Raw genomic sequence first — 21,742 nt, 5'->3', positions numbered from 1 at the left:
AGCTCAGCACTATCCCAGGCAGGTCTCACGGCTGACAAGGTATTTCTTGCCAGAGAGGGTATTACAGACAGCACAGTCCTGCACCCTTACAGACGCAGGGCTGCCAACCGCAGGGTACCATCCCACCGACTATGTGAGGCACACACAGTGAAACACTTGTGGAAGGCAAAGCAAGATGTAAGCGCTTCCTCCATGATGGGAAAGAGCTACACCATCACGTGGGCAAGACAGATGGAGGAGGGAGCCAGCCTCAGCTAAAACCTTTCACACCAGCTGTCTGCAGCAGCTCTCGGTGCTCCTCCCCAGCCAGGTGTGCCAAGCATCAGGAAAGCTGCTGCACGCCTTTCAGGCAAGAGGATAAAAATACCCAACACTATGCCATTTACTCGACAGGCAAGGAGGTCTCCAAGCTCTGTGGATGTCTGCTGCATGGTGATGGGCCATCGCATCTGACAGCTCACAGTGGCTCCAGCCAAAACACTGGCTTACATGATCTCTGTTCTCACCAGCAGAATTCCTATACTAGTAAAACCTGCCAAGCCATTTGTATTTACATTCAGTAAAAGGCTTGCTTACTTCCACAAAGAAAACAAAACTCGTAATATTTACAATCCAATAGCAAGATCCCGAATGAAAATCATACCAGCTCCAGCCCGCAGCACTCTGCAGACCGGATGGAAAATGCTTTCCTACCTGAAGAGTTCCCTGATTTCCCTGACAGTGGCCTGGAATGGGATGTTTCGGACCAAGATCTTGGAAGTCTTCTGCGCCTTGACGGTTTGTTTCTTTCGGGATGATTTCACAGTGGGCCTACGAAGTCAACAGAAAGTTGAAAGAAAAATTAGCCAGCTAGCTCACAATGACCTCCTCGCTGGCATCTTACTGGCAACAATGGAAAGTGTCACACAGTACACCGAGAAGGAATGAATTTAAGTGATTTAAATTCTATATCTGAAAATCAAAGTTTCCAGCTTGCTGATTGCAACCTCAGTTGAGGTTAGGCAGCAGGCCTGGACTCACATTTGCCACTAAATTTTGTTTTGACATCAAATCTTGTCCATTCAATTGTCAGGAGAACGTACTATTTGATATAGTAAAAAAAATTGCTTAATGTAAGCTAATTTTGATTCTTTTTCTCACTAGCTTAGAAAATAACAAATTAAATTTTTTAATAGTTTATTAATCGTTTTTTTTTAACTTCAGAATTGTATTGCATTTGGACAAGATAAGAATTTACCTAATACGAAACACAGCAGCCTATTTCATAAACCAAAGCATTAGGCATTGTAGGCTAGATACCTGGGGATTTTAAAAATCAAAATGGATGAAAATGGTTTATTAAAGAATTGAAATACAAAGTGCAGACAGGGAGCTGTCAGACGGCTTCTGGCCCCCAGGGACCATGTTTTCAAACAAATTTTGACATTTAAGAGAGACCTCCTCCAGTAGGGTTTCCAAAGTATCTAAAGGACAGTTTTTAGGTGCCAACATTCACCTTCAAATATCTCATTAATTTTCACCTTAGCACTTACAAGATTCGGTACTGAATAAAAACTAGGAAGGAAACCCTAAAAAGCAGGACTCAAACTCCAAGTAAATTCATCCACAAGTAACCACCTCCTCTGCACCTGACTGCCCAAACAAAAGAAGTTAAATCCAAATTTTTTTTTCAAGCAAGCAAGAAACCCATATTTGCCTTGATTTGATCAGAATCGGCAGCAGAACATTATTCTTAAGCTTCTGTTCTCCCTGATGAACTAGGGTAAAAGATTTCATTACCCAGAGAATATTTGTCTTCAAGAACTCTTCAAACCCACTGGAACTTGGGCTGTCAGTTGATTTTTGCAATGCTGACCAAACTGTTACCAAAGCAGAGGTTTTAGAGGAGCCTCTTCCTTGAGTGTGGAAGAAAACCCAAGTGCCAGGTTCTCATTTTGGGCTCATTTTTGGGGTCCCACTACTGCATGCTGCTTAGGGATTTTAACTGGAAATATGTAATTTAGTGAGTAAACACCTTTGCATCAGCTATTCATCATTTATTTTTTCTTTTGAAGTAAGACTGACTAAAGTGACCAAGTAAAACACAACAAAGGCTGATGTGTTCAACTGTCAGAGCACTACCAATCACATCCTTCGTGATACAGAGATGCTAGGTAAGAAATTAAGAACCTAGCAAGCATTACTGCAGCTGAAGTGTAACCATGTTACAGAGGTGAGACATAAGCTTTACCTGATAGCTCTCTCCGAGATTTTCACTTCCAGGTTATGGCCATCTACAGAGCAGCCCTAGAAGTTAAAATAAAGAAACAACAAAAATCAAAGTCACAACAGCTTCCATGATTCAAGCATAGCATTTCACATCTTGCTTTTTCCCATCTATTCTTCCCCTTCTCTCTGCCAAATCTTTTCTCTGTTGAATGCCACTCATGCAAGGCATGTCTCCAACCTGATACAAGGCTGGAGACAGCTTGACTGACTGGAGCAGCAGCCAACATCCCTGATCTAGCTGTCCATCAACCTCAGCTCTGCCACTAAACTAGCAAAGATGAGTCACTTCGCTGCCCTGGGCTATGGTTTCCTCTCACTCTAGACTGCAGACTCTTCAAGGCAGCGACCATCTTATTGGTTCTGGAATGAGCCAAGGATGTCTCATTGGCCATCACTAGCCAATACAGCAAGAAAGCCTTCTATCTCGTGCTTCCTGTGCCTCAAAGAATTTCCTGCAGTTCAGCACTGAAAACAAGCAGCCTCTTGCCTTATCAGCCCTGACACATGGGCTGCATGTGGGCACATTACATGCAAAGGCACTACACCGGGATCCTGGAGCCCTGCTGCCCACTCCCTCCATAAAATACCCATTTTCCTGCCTACTCTCTTCCCCAGGATTCTGCCTTTCAAAAGGATGGAGAATGCACATCTACCCCAAGACTACCCAGCCTGTGGAATGTGAAATGACCACCCGTTGAAGGTGGGACTCATGGACTGTGGTCACTGAACATGCACAGATTACACAGAGTAATACCTTCACATCTGCCTAGAAAGGGATCACTCACTGTTCTAGCAGCAGAGGGAATGATTTACTCCTTTGGAGTGCAGCCAAACCCCGTGGCATGTGTCATGGGGAAGGCAGGAGGCTAGAAGACCCTGAAGCAATGGCAGATTCACAGAGAGTAAAGCTGAACTCTGCAGTGCTAAATACTAAGCAATATTTATTCTCATTGCGAGTAGGGGCCTGGGTCTCCGTCACCTCTGCAAAGGGAACCTTGTAGAATAAACTCATTAAATTTCAATCATTGTACATTTTCTCCCACCTCCGTATTGGATCAGCACTAGGAAATACTCTTCTGCATGAGGTCTTGTTCCTTTACACACCCTCTTTCCTTACAAACCTGGCCAATTTGAGAGGGTTTTCCATCTGCACAGTGTAATGCACTGATGTCCTCAGCTACATTTTGAGCCTCACAGTTCATACAAGCCTTTGCCCACCACCTCTGGAAGAAATCTGGACTGACAATGCTTAAGCTTACCTGAAGCCGGCGCAGAGCTTTCTGGGCACTCTCTGGCTTCTTGTACTCCACAAATCCAAAGCCCATTGAAAGCAAAGTGCCTGTCAGAAGAGAAAGGGGACTCATTAAGCTAGCAGGAAACATTGACAATATTAAGCAGAAGATTTAAAAACGAATCAGAAGCAAGCACTGACTGCCAAACTGGGGGACAAAAAACTAATACCCCAGGCAAAGGGCCAGCCTGCCCATGCCCTGACTCTGACACTCCTCATGAGCACTCCTTACTGACTTGTTTTGAGCAAGACGCTGCCCTAGAACAGCCTGTTTTGGTGCTGATGTCGACAAGGAGATAACCAATGTTTTATGCAAAACAGACTTTTTGCTTTGCATAATTTCAGCACAACCTGCTTAAATAAAACACTAAGTCCTACAAAACAACTGCCAGTCATTGTCAGGGTAAGCGATCCCATTATGGATACATGAACATTTGTTTATACACAGGACTATTTCATCATGAGTGAAATGAGACCTTCATTTGGAAAATTTGCCAACTACCCAGAAATGGGCGTGACTTTTGTTGCAGGATAGCAATATGCAGATTGCAGTTTGAACCCCAGAGGAGACACTTCTAACCTTGTAACCCCTTCAGAAATTAGTTTTGGCCAACACTTGACAAGCAGTCAGTTACTGACCACTGCTGGGAGCTGAGCATTTGAGATCTGTTTCAGTTTGGACTGCCACATGCTGTATTCCCTGTCATCACCAAATGCAAGTCCTGTGTTTCATTTGAGAGACAAAGTGCCTTGGAGGTCTGCAAGGCACAAAAGGGGAAAATGCTTCTATAAACCTGGGCAGGTAGCTGCCAGTTCCATGCCAAAGGAGGAGACATCTATTGCACTTCCCTGCACAGCAAAGGTTTGCAGCACCCACAGTCATGCCACACTTCTGAGAAACACACTGACCATTTCAAGACCCATAAATAAGGCTGGGTGAGGAAAGGAAAAATCCCCAAGCAAAACCGTAACACCAGTTTCTACCTTCAAAACCTTAATGGTAGCAGGCCATAGAGATGACCCCACAGTGACAGAAGGGGATGGTTTTGGTAGGTGGTCTGAGATCAGCCTAGACTCAAACGTTGTTTGGTCATGAGCATGCCTACAGTCAGGCATGTGAGCAGTACTGAAGAGTTCACTTTATTTCTTTTTCATTCAGTGAATCCAAGTTTTCAAGCACCCCATGCAAGAGCAGCCCTGTTAAGGCAAAATCCCATAAAGCTGTGCAGCTCCCTAGCCTAAAATCTGGAAAGACGACACAGCCCATCTAAGCCAGCACTTGCCTTAAGCAAACTCTTCCCTGTCCAACCACCCAGAAAGTGAGTGCAGTCAAGGCAACAGGCATAACCACTCGTCACCACAGTCTGCTGGGTTCGAATCTGGCAGGCAGAAGGCAAACGAAGCCCACTCAGCACAGTATTCAGCCAGGCATCCTTGAAGATCCCAGATAAAGCATGTCGTGTGCACGTTTAATCATCGCAGGGCACCAGTTCCTTTCAACTTGCTTCCCGCTCTTTTCTGTGATCCTGAAGGAGTTGGCTTCTCTATCCTGATCTCAAGAGAAGGCCACATCTCCACAAATCCCACAATTGAGCTTAACCTTCTAGGCCGAACCCTGGGGTATTTTTGGTTCTTGCTTTCAGCCATTTCAACAGGCACACTTCTAGAAATATTAAGGATTTCGCCAACAAGAACACAAATGCTCAGCCAGATGAATGCTAAAGCAATGCCACACCTGAGCCCTCAGCAACCAGCCGACGGACAGAACTGAACAGCAACATCTAGAGTACCTGCTTTGTCTTTCTTCTTGGATATTGTGCAGCTCTTCACAGCTCCCACTTTGGAGAATGTCTGCAAGGAATTTGGACACGTGATTCAGTTCCCTTTGTCACAGGCTTACAACTCGAGTGACAATGTGGCCCTCTTCCAGAGTCATGAGCACATGCTAGCAGGCCCACCTCCCCCAACACACACCTGACAAGCAGTCAGTGCAGCTGTGTCTTATAAAATTATTTCTGGAAAAGTATACACCCACACATGCACAGACTTTTAAAGAAATCAATACACATGTTCCCAGATATCCTCCACCACTCCTCAGAAACTACACAGAGATCTGGGATGGCTCTGGAGGAACACTATGGATTACAAGATGCCCTCACACCCAGGTCGGGACCTTAGTGGCAGGTGACTCCTATGATGCCCCTTGAACATGGCTCCTTCCAAAGCCATACAGCAGGGACTGCAGGGTAGCAGGGGCTGCCCTGTGGTGACACGCCATCTATTCAACTCCTTCATAAAACTGCAGCCAGAAGGCAGAAAAAGAAGAGAGGACAAGTCCCAGTCCTTCTCTGAACATTTGTATTTGTCCCCAGACACAACTGGACCAGGGTGTCTACTAGTACCGCAGTCCCAAGGTGTAGGAGTACGGGTCCAGGATGGACTGACATTGCACCAACATTCTTGGGACCATGAAATGTGGCTTTTCACATGGCTATGAAAAGCGGCAGAGACAGGAACTCCCAGTTGCTTTTCCCTATTTTGCTATTAATAACCCGCATGGCTTTAGAAATGCTACAGTCTCTCCCAAGTGTTTTGCTGAGGTAAAGCACACACAGCTCAATGTTGGTAGAAGCTTAGATGAAAAGCACATCTCAGTGAAACTATCATTTATTTCTTTATTGCCTTAACACACAAAGCAGTATCACAGCTGCACAAGTACTTGTCCCACGGAGAAGCATTACAGAAAGCATTGGAAATGAGGAGTCTTAGAAGATTTCTTACTGCCTCCACCTGTCCCGAGGTGGAATTAAACCCCATCAAAACTGTTTCAGATATGTTTATCTTAATTGATGCGTGAAACCCCAAAGCAGAGGTTCCCAGTCCCAGTACAATCCAGTGCTCCCTCATCTCCCATTAGGTCATACTGGCTGCAATTTAACTCCTTTAAACACTTTATCCTCAGCACAAGAGGTGGAGAACAGCTTGCCCCTTGCGTTCTGCAGCAGAGTAGAGCCCTTTCTTCTAGCCCAATGCTGGGAGTGGGGGCTTTACTCCACCAGGCATCTCGGTTTGGCCCTCAACCACATGCTCAATCCCCTCCTGCTCCATCTGAGTGGACCATGCTAAGCAAAACCCAGTCGTCGTGTCGTCCCGTCCCCCCCCTTGCTTATGGCTCACCTCCTTCAGTGTGTCTTCTGTGGTGGCAAAGTTCAGGTTTTTGATGAACAAGGTACACCCGGGAATGCTTTCTTCTTCCTCCTCCTCCTCCTCTTCTTCCTCCTCTTCTACCTGTGCTGCTGTTTTCTCTGAGCCCTTTATAGCTGTGTCAGTGTCACCTGAAACATAAAGAATAAGCCCGACTTTGTAAGATGTAACAAAGCCAAATTTTGGAGGAGCTTGCCCACTACCCCAGCTAATAGTTACTACTCCAGCAGGAACAGGCCACTTCTCTATTGGCTCTTTGTGGGTGGACAAAGACCGAAGCAAGCTCAACACACAGTATATGAATGCGTCCCCATGAAAACTACAATATTGCTTATTCTTTGAGCATAGAAATTCCACAAACCTGCTTCCCCAGCACTCAGACACCCTCATATCAAACCTAGCCAGGCACCTGCTGAACTAAGCAAGAGCTCCCAAACTTACTTGACCATCCTTCTGCCCTGCTCTGAAACCTCATCTCTCGCCAATATGTATCCGCAGGATGTGAAGTAACATCCCCATCAGCACGTGAAATAATATGGTCTGTTAAGCCCAAACACATACTGAAGGGCAATGAAAAACTGCACCCAGTACAGAGGCTGTGGTCTTAAAGGGCTTCACTATAGCATTAACACTTCCAGAGCCATGGGTTTATACTCTGTGACCCTCGCTCAGGTCAATAGCAATGCACACGATTTTGTACAAATCTTGCTTTGAGATTCTGCAATGACAAATCTGTAAAAAGAAAACCCAAGTAATCAAGCTGCAATTCAGCAGTTAGTGCAACAGCTTCCTCTGGGGCACCCAAGGCCCACAGTGGAGCTGCGAGTGCTCATCCACAGCTGGGAAGTTAACAGAAACCTGGATACTGTACAGCTGATCAATGGGCAAGTCTGCTGGTATTTGTGGTTGGTCTTAGCAAGGAGGGAGGCTGTCCTGGTTTTGGCTGGGATAGAGTTAATTTTCTTCCTAGTAGCAGGCATAGTGCTGTGTTTTGGATTTAATAGGAGAAGAATGTTGGTAACACGCTGATGTTTTTAGTTGTTGCTAAGTACTGCTTATGCTAGTCAAGGACTTTTCAGCTTCCTATGCTCTGCCAGGTGCACAAGAAACTGGGAGGGGGCACAGCCAGTAGAGTTGATCCACACTGACCAAAGGGCTATTCCATACCATATGACGTCATGCTCAGTATATAAACTGGGGAGGGGGGTGGCCAGGGAGCAGCAATCGCTGCTCGGGAACTGTCTGGGTATCGGTCGGCGGGTGGTGAGCAATTGCATTGTGCATCACTTGCTTCGTGTATCATTATTATTATTATCATTATTATACTGTTACTATTAGCATTACTATTTTACTTTATTTCAATTATTAAACTGTTCTTATCTCAACCCAGGAGTGTTTCTCACTCTTACTCCTCCGATTCTCTCCCCCATCCCATCGGGGTAGGGGGAGCGAGTGAGCGGCTGCGTGGTGCTTAGTTGCTGGCTGGGGCAACAGAGGGCACCAGCACGACAGAGGCTTTGGCAACCGCATTTTTACTCTCTCCAGCCATCCATTTCCCTCTCTTCCCAACTTCTAAAATGGCTTAATAATTTCTACCATACTTAACGTGATGAAGAGGCCTCAAAGCTACTGAGCACATGCGACAGGAGAGGAGGGATCTGTTAGGGCCTGCACTGAAGTGAAGACTGCAGTGGGACTATGCCCTTATCAGAGAACACACTCTTGAGCTCCTTCTCATCCACTGACTTACCAACTCCTTTCCTCGCTAGACCACTCTTGTCTTTTAGAGCAGCTTCAACCCCTACAGCACAGCTGATGTTGTGGTCAGAAGGGGCAAACTATATATCTCACTTTGGGATTAACACCCTGCCTCAGCCATTTTTCTAGGCTTATTATGTCTCCCTCATTTTGTACGAGAACCTGCACTAGACCAGGGGTGTGCAGAGACACCCCACCCCACCTCCCCAGCTCCATTCCAAGAGCTGTCATCCCCTATGTGGCTCCATCTGGCCCCCGGCACCACGCAGCCCAAGCCTTTTTGGTCAGGTGGTCCAACCCTCCTCGCTCCAGCTGGCAGGATATTTGCCAACAAGGCACAGAAAAAAACCCATTGCCTTTGAAGGAGGCTTGTTTGAGGAAAGGGGAGGGAAGAGATTCAGTGAGATGGAGGCAGGATGAAGAGATGCCTCTGCCTGTGGCTGGCACAATACAACATGGCCACCTGAAGCCCTTTTGTGAGCAAGGTGTTCACTGCGCATCCCCTCCCTTCCCTCTCTTAGAGCCAGACGCTGGCAGCAAAGACCATTATCAGCCCCAAGCAGCCTTCCAGGAGCTTCTGCACTTAAAGCCCTTTATCTCCAGGTGAGGGTCTTGGTTACTGGGAGATAAAGTGGCCCTCCACCTCCCCCTGGCTCCAGCCTTCCTCTGTGACCGAGGCACAGAATGGCAGCTCAGGAAGAGGCTTTTCACTAGCTTGTCTCCCCCCTCCCAAAACCGCAGAGTCCTGAAATAGCTTCTAGCAAAATAAACCTACATAAAGCCATGCTCCTCCAGCCTCCTCTCTTTCTTTTTTAAAAGGATCTTGAGAGATTTTAAATATACAGGCAAGATTTTATTTTTATAGTCCCTGGGATGGAGAGAAAGAGGGTATACTCAGGGAGGGAAGATCATGTCCTTGCAGTGGGAAATCACCCAGACAAAGCATACAGTGGGACTTGACATAAGAGCAGAGAAATATGCACAGGGACCCACAGCCTGTCACCAGCAAGTCAGCATCTCCATCCACTGCTGGCCAGTACTCCCCTTGTTGCAGCTTGCTTGGCTGCCCACAGGCAGGGACGGCGTTCTTGCACAGCACACAACTGCACACATGCTCGGCGGGGGGCAGATCCAGCTTACAGACAACAGCTACTGCTCTCGCGATGGCTGCTGCCAAGACCAGACTGGACCAAAAATCTCTTCCCGGAGCTCATGTTAGCCCAGTCTAAACTGGACCTGTGCACTGTAAGCAGCACTTCACTGCCCACGCCTTATCCAGGAGGTAAGAGGGCAGGGGCAGGAATGAACTTGTGTGGTATGATCAACCATACCACTTGTGTGGTATGATCAACTAATGCACCACAGAGAGGGTGACCCTAACGGCTGTGCAGATGACTTTGTGAGGCTGGTTCCATCCCCAAAGGTTCAGGAATATCAGCATTGCTGCTTCACACATAAAGGAGTGGCAAAACAACCAGAGATACCTGTGTCCGAAAGTCAAAGTTCTTACCAGGTACCAGCCTTGCTCTGCTCTCCTTTTCTGGAACCTCAAGGGTTTTTTTCTGAGGGGCTGGGCTGAAGAAGACACCCATTGGAGCCCATTCCAGATACAATGGCACAGAATGAAACTGTAAAGAGAACACAGGAGATACATGAAGAGCGGAGGGTAAGGCCTGAAGAAGAAGGTCTGCTCTCAGCTTTATTTTTCTCTCACTCTAACGGAAAACAGCAGTGGAAAAGCTCAGCAACTTTTTCAGCTGGCTAAACTGCCTTTCACCAAAGCAGAGTCTGTATCCAGCCTCACACAGGACCACAGTCTACCATGTATTGCACTCCTGTATTGTGAAAGGTAAAAGAAACTCTCTCCAGGCCACCAAGGCTTTTCTAGATGTATCACAGCCCCCTCCTCCAGCTGTCTTCTGTAGGTTGAGCGCCCTACTCAGCCACTGCGGCACAAGGATGCAGCAGGCATCTCCCTAAATCCAAGGGATAGAGAGTAACAGCAGTGGCTCTGGGATAACTCACTTCCCTCAAAAGCCCTCTGCCCCTCACATCTGTAGCAAACATTCCTTTCTACAGCTTCACAACTAGCCAAGATCCCCACTCTCCAAGCAGCTGCCTATCCCTTGCCTTGCTCACCTTGGAGTAGGCCAGCTTGGTGAATGCTTGCTTGGCCTCAGTTGGCTCCAGAAACTCCACAATGGCCGTGATGCCTCCTTCTGGCAGCAGCACCCGGCCCAGGCTGCCGTGTTTGCCAAAGACGTCCTCCAGCTCCGCTACGCTCGTGCTGGCAGGGAGGTTCTTTACCAGGATCACTGTTTTACTCCGCTCCCCGGCAGCCTGCCACATTTGGTGGGGGAAGAAAGGGGAGATAGGATTTAAAAAAGCAAAACCCAGTATCTTACCAAATGAAGATTTCAGATCCAACGTGCCATGCTCTCTCACTCCATGTCACCTCTCTCCAGGACCCAAGATGGCCAACAGCCATTTAGAAAACATTTCCTGTAAGATCCACACCCCAGCAAAACTTCCCTGTTCTACAAATGCTCATGTATGGAGGTTTCAGCTCCAGACCCACCCTGGTATAGACACAGGACTCCTCCTCTGCCTACAGCAAGCTGACCATATAAGCCATCATACTATGTATTTCAATCATCCCGAGGGCAGTTGCCTTTTCAAATGGACTGAACATTTCCTAACCCATGTAAGAGTTCAATCCTGCAAGATGCTGAGTATTTAATTACTATTTTCAAAGAGAACTGAGGACGCTAGGACTAGGCCATCATATAGAAGAGGTAGGTCCACATTGCTGCCTTCAGCTGGGCACCTCACCTGACTGAAGGAATCCAGGCTGACTCCATTTTCAATGAGGAACCGGCGAATTTCCTGGACCAGCTCGGTTTCTCCCAGAGCGACCCTCACTGCCATGCTGTCTTTACTCTCCTGTAGACAAGAACGTCAGCTGACAATGTGGCAGAGCTCAAAAGAGGAAAGCAAAGGGCCTGATCCAGGAAGAAGATGCTGGGCACCTGTTCCTGCTGCTCTCATAAGCCGATGCAAAGGGAATCTGGCAGAGAGCTTGAGGGTAAAATGCTCCAGCTTCTCTGAAGCTGCTAGGAGTTTTGCTGTTGGAGTCAGAATGCTTCCCAAGGCAATATGAAGTTTTCAGGAAGGATCTGAGCTTTAGGGTGCAAATTCCCAACAACTAGTTACATAGAAATGCAAAATTCAGTCACAGAAAAGCAGAGTGGGAGGTGGAGCTAGGAGTGTGACTTTGTCTTCCAGTGACAAAGGGATTTGTTAGGCTCAGATCCCACAGAAAGGCTATAGCACCATTGATCTCTCAGCCTGTGTGGTGTTTGTGGATACACACAGGCTTCTGTTCCACAAAAAGACCAGGCAGGCCCTGGGCACGAGGAAACAGGTAGGAAAATGATCTCCCATCCCAGCTGATCAATAACGCAACTCACATGATCCAGCACTTGGCTTTTGGAAGCATTGTACTTCTCAGCAATGGCATCAGCTACAGCATTTGTCCCCACAAACAATGTGTTCCAGTTGTGAGAACTGGAAAGAGAAAGAAGAGCCAGGTCACAGAGTCCCTTCTTCCACTGGTGTTTCTCTATCCAATGGTCCTGGGAAAAAATAGCTTTGAATGCCACCACTAGCAGCCAGGATGAAAAGCAAGAGGAAAAAGAAGGGTAGAAGATCCTTAGAGATGGGTCAGAATGAGGGAGGCACGACTGGAGAAGCAACAGAAAGGCAGCAGTGCAGGCAGCTTTGCTCTTCTTCCCTAGAGGTCACTGGCCACAGCTCCGCAGTTACAGCTGGAAGTTCAGATGTTGGCTGAGAGGAACACATGGATTTTTTCAACTAGTTCCTAAAAGCACAAAGCCTGTGCAAGTAAGGTTCCATTCCTTTCCCTTCAAGTTTGAAAGTACCAGCCACTTTCAAACTAATTTGTCACACAGAAAGATAGAGTTCCTACAAGTTTTACAAATACAGGTGGCCCAGTAAAGGAGAAAGACGCAACTGATCTGAAACCACTACCCTAAACTTTGGTAATCTACACAGCCCCTGCAAAGACCCCCAACTTGGGAATTTGGCAGGTTGTGTTGTCTTGCCCCGCTACAAGACACCTCTGTACCTGGCACTGTTGGCTTTGTCCTTGGCCTCTTTCTGCTTTTTGTAGGAGGAAGACTCTTCTGCATCTACATCTTCAATTTTCTCCTTTTTGATTGTGGACGGTAAAAGATGCATCATTCTACCCTAGAAGAAAGGAAGAAGAGGTCCAGCACCTCCGAAATAACCCATGGAAGTTCATGAACTAAGCAGAGGACATTTTCTGGCACATTTCCTAGTCAAGCAGCCTTGCTGGAAGGAGGGAACCTTCCTTCCCAAAGGAGACATTACTGTAAGTCAGAGTAGCCACACAATGTGAGAGATGGAGACTCAGATCTCCTTCTCCACCTCTAGCTCAGATTTTGGTACCTGGGAGGCTATTCAAACAAGGCTGCTCTACCAAAAGCAACTGCGTTCCCATACAGCAAGGCAGAAGAGACTCAACCTTTTCAGCAAAGCACAGGAGCAAACACATGGCCATGTTACTAACAAACATTCCCACCAGCTGCAGTCCAACAGCACAGGAAAACCATCAGTCACCGTACCTGGAACACCTGCCCATCCATTTCTGCGTAGGCCTTCACTGCGTGCTCGGGAATCATATAGGTGACGAAAGCAAATCCTTTGGGTTTCTTGGTTAGTCTGTCTATAGGGAAATGGATCTCCGAGAGGGGTCCTGCAAAAGGCAAGGCTTTACTGTGACAGATGTTCTTGCACTGCTATCTCATACTCTGAACTGGCACCTCCTGGCCAAAGCCAGGGAGGAGGGGAGCCAGGGAGGGCAGAGCAGCTCTGGATATTGCAGAGGGTGTGCAGCAAGCTGCCAGCCTGAGTGAGAAGCTGCTGGCTGCAGATTGACAAGGCGGGCCCAGCAAAAGCACCCCAAATCTGTTGGTGCACCATGTGGCAGCTCACAGGGCTTTGACATGCAACACAAACCAGGCAAGCTCTAAGCAGCTGCATTGACCTTCAGTCAGGAATACAGTTTTCCACAACCTAACCCTCTCTCCCTGCCAAGGACACTCTAATGCCAACACAACCTTAAATTTGTTCAACTTTGAGCTAGAGAAGGGAAGCTTCAAGCTTCCACCTGACATGCCAAACATGAACATGAATTTGGGGTGTATCTCAGAGATTCACCTCTTACCTACAGTATCTAGAAATCTCCTGCGTGATCAGTATTTCATGCAGCAGGTGCTTTTGGTTATCTTATCATCATCATCCCACTAGGACTCAGAGCCTATGCTGACTGGAAAGAGCTTTTACTGCTGCATCAGAGATGCAATAAGAGGGATGAGGGCAGATGCACACAGCAGCACATGCTTCAAGTGAAGGAGCATGGAGCCAGCACCAGTTTGAAAGCCAAGCAGCCACACACTACCACATCAGGCAGTAAAGATGATGGGAGTTGGTCCATATCTGAGAGGTGTGGGGGACAGAACTTTGTCCCTTCACACCCAGCAAGAAAACCTCTGCGTGCACAAAGTAAAGACATAGCCCTGCAAGTCCCAGTCCCACAGCAAATACTTACCGTACTTGGAAAAGATCTTCTCCAAGTCCTCCTCAGAGCTAGTAAAGGGAAGATTCCTGACAAAGAGTCTCCCCGATTCAGACAAGTCCTCTTCTTCCTCATCGTCCCTCTTCCTTCTTTGCCATGGTTGGTTATCAGGTTTTGCTGTAACAGTTTCTTCTGGGGTATTCCCACATCGGAATACCTCAATACATCGTCCACCTAATCCACAAACACACAGAAGCACATCAGTTGCTTCCCAAGGCCAGGAGCAATCAATGTCAGTGCGCAAAGAGCCTGGGCTTACAGCAGTGACACAAGCAATTACAATTCCACAAGCTTTGAGCAATACTCTGCCTGATTTAAAAACAAGGCGCAGGGGGTGGGGGGATGGCACTGCAAGAGGTCAGTCTTCATAAAAACCAGGAAAACCTTTGCTAGACAACTCCACAGCCTCCCTTCCTTTCAGAGGGCTCCAGCCTTTCTGCCTGTGCCAATCTAGTCCACAGGCTTCCATGTAGATATTCCCATTCTGCACATGATCTAGCAAATATAATTCTAGTAGTTCCACTAAGGGCTAGGCCAAGAACAGGTTTCAAACACAGGCTTACAGAATCACTTGTACAAATGCCCTGTGCTATCCCAACCAGATTGAAACAACATCATTTTTATATGAAGAGCAAGATAAACTTCAAGCACGTGAGGGCCAAAGAGCAACATGCATGGCTCAGTCGCTTGCCAATTCGATGCTGCTCCTGACACAGCACCTGGTTTATCCCACATCAGCTGAGCAGAGGAAACCACCCCCACCATCTGCCTGAGAAAAACTAAAACAACAGAAGATACTTCCGCAGTGAACACTTCAGCAGCTGAGCACCCTGCCATTGACACCAGCCAGAACAAGAAGGAACAAACAGTCCTTACCTATGTATTCTTTTTTTCGCTTCAAGGCCCTTTGCACTTCTGCTTCACTCTTCAAGTCAACAAAGATATAACCTTGGAGGAAGTAAAGGTTCAACTGAGCATCATGTGGGGAACACACAACCACTAATTGGCTAATTAAGGGTGAATTGGGTTTTCTTTAATATAGATTCCTATAGATAAAGCATTCAGCTCCCATTAAAGTTTCAATCCAGCCTGAAAATGGTCATGGCAGACTGGAAGGCTGCCTTTTAAAAGCTTATTCTCTACATGCAAGCCAAAGAAGCCCGACTTAACAGCTGAAGTGGGCTTTCACAGGTATCTCCAAGAGCAAATAAAAGGTACATCCACTGTTAGGCTATGAAGGGAAAACAGCAAATGGCAAAGTTCCCTGCCAGCTCTGAGGATCTGCTCCACACTCTTTCTGATGGGTATCTCCAGGTGCCACAGCCTGTCAGGAGACCCACCTTGGCTAAACACTGCTCTGCAGTTGATATGCGCAGGTCAGCAAAGTCTCTGGGCGCTGCTGTAGCTATCCCAGAGGAAGAGGCCTTTCCTTGGCATGGTTTGGGATGTTTAGGAAAGTTCTGGAGGCAGATCAAAGAAAAGGCTCCTGCTGCTACTCCTAAGGGAGCACAGCCAACATTACTCTGCCCACGGCATCCTATGGACAGCAACTAGGGCAGGTGAGCTGCAAAGTCACAGAAAGGTCTGTAAGAACTGGGACACAAGCCAGCGATTTGGAATTGCAGATGGAAGAGCAGAGGTGTGATTGAGAGGTCCTCTAACTCACAGATCCAACCCCAATTCCGCACATACACATTACCTGTATTTTTCCCCTGGGCATTTTTTCCTATCCGGATTGCCACTGGCTTCAGAGGCAAGAAGAATTCACGAATCTTTTGCTGCAGGAAGAATTATAATTGTTTAAATAAGTTTTCAGATACAGGAAGCAGCAGGTTTCAGACTTAGGTTTTTTTATATACATTACAAAAACACTATGTGCAACATACATCATCTCTGCACAAAGCCAGTTCAAAAGTTTCCCTGACCACCCATATACCCTCAAAACAGCTCCAACAGAGAAGCCTCTGCAAAGATCGTGCCGAGTTACACACTGAGAACATCCTTGAGCCTCCATTCCCAGCTTGGTAACAAAGCTTACCTCAGTGATGTTCAAGGGGACACCACGAAGTTTCACTGTGTATGGCGTGCTGGCTTCCACTGAGCTGCCTTGGTTCTAGACAGAAGGATGGGGCAAAAAAAAAAAAAAAAAAGAAATCAAGCTGAGTGAAAAACAGTAAAAGTCAGAGCACAACAAGCTGGTCTTGTCCAACAAGCAAGAGGCTGAAGCATGGGAGAGACTATCAAGAGATTCTCGCAACTCCCATCAGCCTGGGCAGGAGGTGCCAGGTGAGGATGCAAGGTTTGGCTGGGATAATCAAACCCAGCTGCTAAAAACTGAGTTCTGCAGAACAGCCTTTCCTGCAGACAGACAGACACGGAAAAACAGAAAACCCTCTAAAAAGGGCACTAATAGCATTTGTTAGGAAGTCCCCTTTTTCTGGAGGGGGAAATTCAATCAGTCCTAAGACGTGATCCAGCAAACTGTCTTAATGGCTCCCACTCAGTGAGCCAAGAAAGCTGGCCCCTAGGGGGTCCCACAGACTTCAAGCTTTCAGCTCATCCCTGGAGTGACTGACAGACACATACTATCCCATAAAGCTCGCTTTAGATAAGACAAAGTCTAATTCAGATATACCTCCAGTGTGGATCCTTTTTTCTTCTCCACTGGTGTCTCTTGCTGTGTTTGCTGGGCTTTTCGCTTCCCCCTTTTATCTGTGTGGGTGCTGATGGTTTCTGCAATGCCCGAATCCTCCTCATTCTCACTTTCCTCTTCCACCTCCTCACTATCTGTTTCTTCCTCTGTACTGGATGAGGAGGAAGAATCCTTTACCACTTTAGATTTCAGGTAATCCATATCCGAGAGGTCTTTGCTGGTAGCTGCCTTCTTCCCTCCTTTCTTTGCTGTCAGAGAAGAGAGACCAGAGAATTTTTGCACACAGATGCTGCTGCTCTCTCTCCAGCCAGGTAAAAGCTGAGAACTGACACAATCATGAGAACCACCTTCCTCCTCTCTACCCTTTCCATGGGAACGAAAGGCTTGAGAACAGCAGAGTAATCTTATTCTCAGCACTTCCAGACTGACAGTCTGGATCACTGTTTTTCAAAGCAGCAGTTCATGTATAAAACAAATTAGAAAGGAGCTTGAGGAAATCCATGGCAAAGTATTTTGTCTCAATTTTAACTAAATACTTCAAGCAGACCCCAGAGAAGGTTTTCAATTGTTCAGTTTAGTTTTGCAGGGCAAAGGACAGAGGAAGCTGTTTCGCCAAAACACCTCCCCACCCCCCACCAAAGATCAACTGATCACACCTACATTTTAGTTACCCAAAGAGAGATGAGGAGCAGCAGGGAAAATGCCATTCACTCCAACAGAACAGCATAAGCAAATACTATGCAGGGAGGAAGAAAGGCTCCAAAACCCACACTCATCACTGGTGCAGGGACACCGGATTCTACGAAGATATACAGCAGACTGCAGCCCAGATTTCTCAGTCCTCTAAGTTAACCCACTGCTCCACTGGTTTTCCTTTCAAGGATCCAAGATACTGAACTCTGTCCCTTCCCATCAACTCTGACAGGGCCCAAGGACACACCAATGTTTCCAGAAATATGCAAAGGCAGACCAGACAAGTTCACAGGCATCAGCTATGAGTTACTAAATAAACAGAAACCACATCCAGTTCTGAAAATCCTGGAGATGAAAGCAGCTGCAGGCTAGGAAAGCATTTAAGGGAAAGATGCAGATGTTTGGCATGTTACTATTCCTTAGACATTAACTTAAGGACCCAGGGGAAAGCACAAATGCCATCCCCTTAATATCAGAAACTGCATTTCCCACATTTCCTCAAATTTGGGAAAACAACCATACATCCACAGCACACAGAATGAGTCTCATGCTTGAGAAACCACCTTCCTGATTACAGTGTCTCCATTTGGAGGCAGAACTCTGAGTTAGGTCCGATCACTACACCTGCTCTCACATTCACTGAGACAAAGACAAGCAAAGGGTGATAGTTTCTTTAGGTACCTTTAGTTTCCTCCTCATCTTCAGAGCGTTCATTCCCATTCTCCTCCTCCTCACTCAGCTCCTCAGACTCATCTGAATCAAAGTTGAGATAATCAGCTGCTGGCTTTGATTTTCCCTTCTTGGGCTCCTCTGCCAAAGTGTCATTAGCCCAAGTGGCCACCTGAGAACGTTTCTGGTGAACCACCAAGAACTCCTGGAATGTCTTGTCGTCTTCCAGCTGTTGAAAAAGAAACCAAGCAGACAAGCTGTGAAGACCAACACAGGAGAGCTAGTAGCAAGTTTTAATTTAATGATATCATCTCATTTCCAGCAATGTAAAAAAATCCGTAAGAGCGGAGTCCACTCTACACTCACAAGGTGAGCACTTAAAGTCACTAGCATTCTCAAGATCTCTGTCCTACTCTTTCTTTTTTGTAACTGATGTTTAGAAAGCACTTTAAAGAAGAAAACAAAACATTAAAAAGAGAAAAAAAATGTACAAAGTAAACATGGCAAAACTCACATATGGTTAAAAAACAGAATTGTGGAAACAGGGTTTTCCTGGATGCAGTGCTCACACAGGAGTAGCTGACAATTAAAAAATTGGTCCCCAATGTTGGGATTGCTAAAATCATGGTCTGTTACAGTAAAATTGGACTGTCATGGAGCTGGTTAAATCACCCACCTTGTCTGAACTAATAACACTGGAAGCAGCAGAGAAAAGTTACTCAGCTCTTGTTCTTAATACAAACTAGCAAGAACACAGGGACTGCAATTCAACCTCAACTCACCTCCTTTAAGTTTTCCTTTGGATCTTTCTTCTTTTTATCCTAGGAAAAGAAACCATTTTTAGAAATGCTTATTAGAAGCACAGCCAAGACAATTTCTTAGGTAACCTAATGGTACAGGGAACATAGATCCTTAGGCAGAAAATACCCGAACCAGGACTCCAACATCTGCTGTCCCCTTCTCCACACACCAGGCTACCCTCCTCTCTACAAAGTCACTGACATACATCAGACCCTCAAGGAAACAAGCAAGACTCACTTTCTTTGCGCCTGCAGGGGCTGCACTTGTCACAGGTTTCTCGGTCTGTTTTTCTGAGGCAGAGGCCTTCTGAGAGTGCTTACTCCATGCTTTAGGTTTTGAAGGGTCACCAAAAGACTTGCATAGCTCAACCTGAAAAGAATCAGATCGTTAATTAAACATGTTCAACAGTCTGGTTCTGTAACTGCTGGATAAGCCTCACTCAGGAGCCCTTCTTATAACCCTGATGGGGTGGAGGGTGTGTGTGCAAGAGAAGAACAGGCAGCTTCATACAGATGTTCATTTTAAAAGCACAGAGCTACATGTTCACTCAACATGGAGAACAATCTGTTGTGCTCATTTAAGCACAGTCAAATAAGTTGTCCTGTTTATCATGAATCATCCTCTGTCCAGAACAGTAATGTGAATGACTGTAAATGAAAAATGACTTCAAGTTCAAAAGTTCAGATTATGATTGTGACACTGTTGTTCCAACCAGCACTGAAACCACTGCTAGTGTACAAACACAGCCCATCCAAATCAAGTACTTGCTTGAGACTCCAGCAATGAGGCCTGGCATCAGGCTTTGCTGTTTTGCTGCAGAGGACTTAATCTCTAGGCTTTCTCGGCCCCTGGCTGTTCACCCCTAACGCTACCAAAACTTCCCATGACAAACTTTCTTAAGAATGAAAATAAGATATTTCTAAAGATCAACTCACCGTGACTCTGGAGGTGTCTATGAAACTTCTGTTGAAATGGTTCAGTGCCGTTTGAGCTTCATCTTCAGACTTGTAGCCAATGAAGCCAAATTTCCGGAACTTGCCATCCTTGGTGAACTTCAAGCAACAATCGGTCAGCGTGCCAAAGGCGGCAAACAGCTTCTGAAAGCGATCTTCCTTCATCTAGGAAATGAGGAAGGACAACAGGAAGGCAAATTAGCAATGCAATGAGAGGCTTTGCATCCAAAGCAAAACATTTGCTATCAGAGGGCTTCCAAAATGCTCTAAGAACCACACTGTATTGTGGCAACACTGATTAAAAAAAAAAAATCACACATCAGCTACCAAATGGCTTCATCTCCTCCATGAATCCACTACACATACAGATCTCTGCCTGCAGTGCCCCCACAGCTAAAGGGTGCACCCAGTTCTCAGGTAGCCCAGGGTCCCACAGCACTGACCTGCCACAATCAAGCCTCTGTTCAACCACAGGCACAGTGGGACCCCACAGGGGACCCGGAAGGCAGCAGAGCACCACAGCGTGCACCTGTGGCCAGCTCCTGGACAATGAGAGGAGGACAGTGGCCACAAGAAGCTCTGCTCCCCTACCCTGGGAGGCTGCCAGCTTCCCTCCCCTGGGGAGCTCCCAGCCCGTGCCCCAAGCTCTGCCTCCTCCTGCCCAGGGCCTCCCCCTGACCTCTCCTGGGGCACTCCCTGCCCAGGGTCCCCCACCATCCTACCCCCAAGGGTTCCTCCCCGCTCTCCCGCAAGGATTCCCACCCCAGCACATCTCCACGACCTCGTACCCCCTTAGAAACCCTTCCCCCCCTTAGAAACCCTTCCCCCAGGATATCTCCCTGCTCCCCCCACAGCGAACAGAGGAGCCTCTCTCCCAGAGCAATCTCCCCGCTCACCCCCGTCCCCACCACACAGAGGACCCCCCTCCCCTCCCAGGGCCTCTCCCTGCCCAGGAGCCCGCGTCCCCCCGCCGTGTCCCCTCAGACCGATCTCTAGGCCCAGAAGGCCCCTCCACCCTGCAGAGGCCACAACCGTGCGGCGAGCTCACCCCGTTGGGGAGGTTCTTCACGATAAGCCGCGACATGGCGGCGACAGAAACCGGGCGGCGACAGAAACCAGCCGCCACAGCGCAATGCCCCACCACGCTCAGGGCCGTACACGCCGGCCCACGGGCGCCGCCATCTTCCCGCCCAGTCACGTGTGCGCAGAGCAGCAGCGCGCAGGCGCCAGGGGCGGGGCCCGGGTCCTGGCAACGGCCCCCTAGCAACGGCCCTAGCAACGGGGCCCCAGCAACGGGGCGGGGTTGGCTGGAGCGGAGGAGCTCGAGGGGACAACAGGGAGCATCAGTGGAGCAACAAGGGGACAGGGGCTGGGCGGTGGATGGGGGGGATCGGGGGGGACAGGGGACCCGGCCGGGTGAGGAGCAAGCCACCAGCGCCTCGCCGGGGGTCACCCCGTGTGCCCCGCCAGCCCCTTGCCGGCCGCTGTCAGAAGCTCCTCGGTGATGCCGTCCCCTCCCCATCTGAGGGGACCCCGCTGCCCACCCCTGGGTTTCTCCGGGGCCTGCGGCGGCAGCCGCCCGGCCCGGCCGCGCTGCTCCGCGAAGCCGGAGGAGGGAGCTCCGCGCCCGCCGCTGCCCGCTCCCGCCGGCGGCTCCGCGCTGAGCAGCCCCGAGCCGGGCACGGCAGCGCCCACGGGAGCAAAACTCCCGCGGGAGCTGTCAAGGAGCTGGGTTTAACGCGGCGGAGGGGCGGGGGGGGGAAGGGAAGCCG

General features: G+C 47.9%; 1 protein-coding gene across 1 annotated transcript in view; it reads right to left on the bottom strand.

The window, feature by feature from the left end:
* Nucleotides 1-21,054, bottom strand: part of RBM19 (RNA binding motif protein 19) — a 63,582-nt gene extending 42,528 nt beyond the window's left edge. Inside the window, exons 1-21 of the mRNA XM_075718905.1 lie at nt 21,019-21,054; nt 19,953-20,135; nt 19,255-19,386; nt 18,999-19,037; nt 18,229-18,445; nt 16,837-17,102; nt 16,240-16,314; nt 15,901-15,979; nt 15,078-15,149; nt 14,175-14,375; nt 13,189-13,319; nt 12,669-12,790; nt 11,992-12,088; nt 11,354-11,464; nt 10,661-10,861; nt 10,032-10,149; nt 6,737-6,894; nt 5,350-5,410; nt 3,528-3,607; nt 2,231-2,286; nt 694-810 (exon numbers count right to left, since the gene is read on the bottom strand). Of these exons, the coding sequence (XP_075575020.1) occupies nt 694-810; nt 2,231-2,286; nt 3,528-3,607; nt 5,350-5,410; nt 6,737-6,894; nt 10,032-10,149; nt 10,661-10,861; nt 11,354-11,464; nt 11,992-12,088; nt 12,669-12,790; nt 13,189-13,319; nt 14,175-14,375; nt 15,078-15,149; nt 15,901-15,979; nt 16,240-16,314; nt 16,837-17,102; nt 18,229-18,445; nt 18,999-19,037; nt 19,255-19,386; nt 19,953-20,135; nt 21,019-21,054 (2,552 nt within the window). The remainder of the gene's footprint in view (nt 1-693; nt 811-2,230; nt 2,287-3,527; nt 3,608-5,349; nt 5,411-6,736; nt 6,895-10,031; nt 10,150-10,660; nt 10,862-11,353; nt 11,465-11,991; nt 12,089-12,668; nt 12,791-13,188; nt 13,320-14,174; nt 14,376-15,077; nt 15,150-15,900; nt 15,980-16,239; nt 16,315-16,836; nt 17,103-18,228; nt 18,446-18,998; nt 19,038-19,254; nt 19,387-19,952; nt 20,136-21,018) is intronic.
* Nucleotides 21,055-21,742: the final 688 nt, after the last annotated feature.

This window comes from Pelecanus crispus, chromosome 11, assembly GCF_030463565.1.
Source record: "Pelecanus crispus isolate bPelCri1 chromosome 11, bPelCri1.pri, whole genome shotgun sequence".
Lineage (NCBI taxonomy): Eukaryota > Metazoa > Chordata > Aves > Pelecaniformes > Pelecanidae > Pelecanus > Pelecanus crispus.
This window is presented reverse-complemented; position numbering and strand designations above follow the sequence as displayed.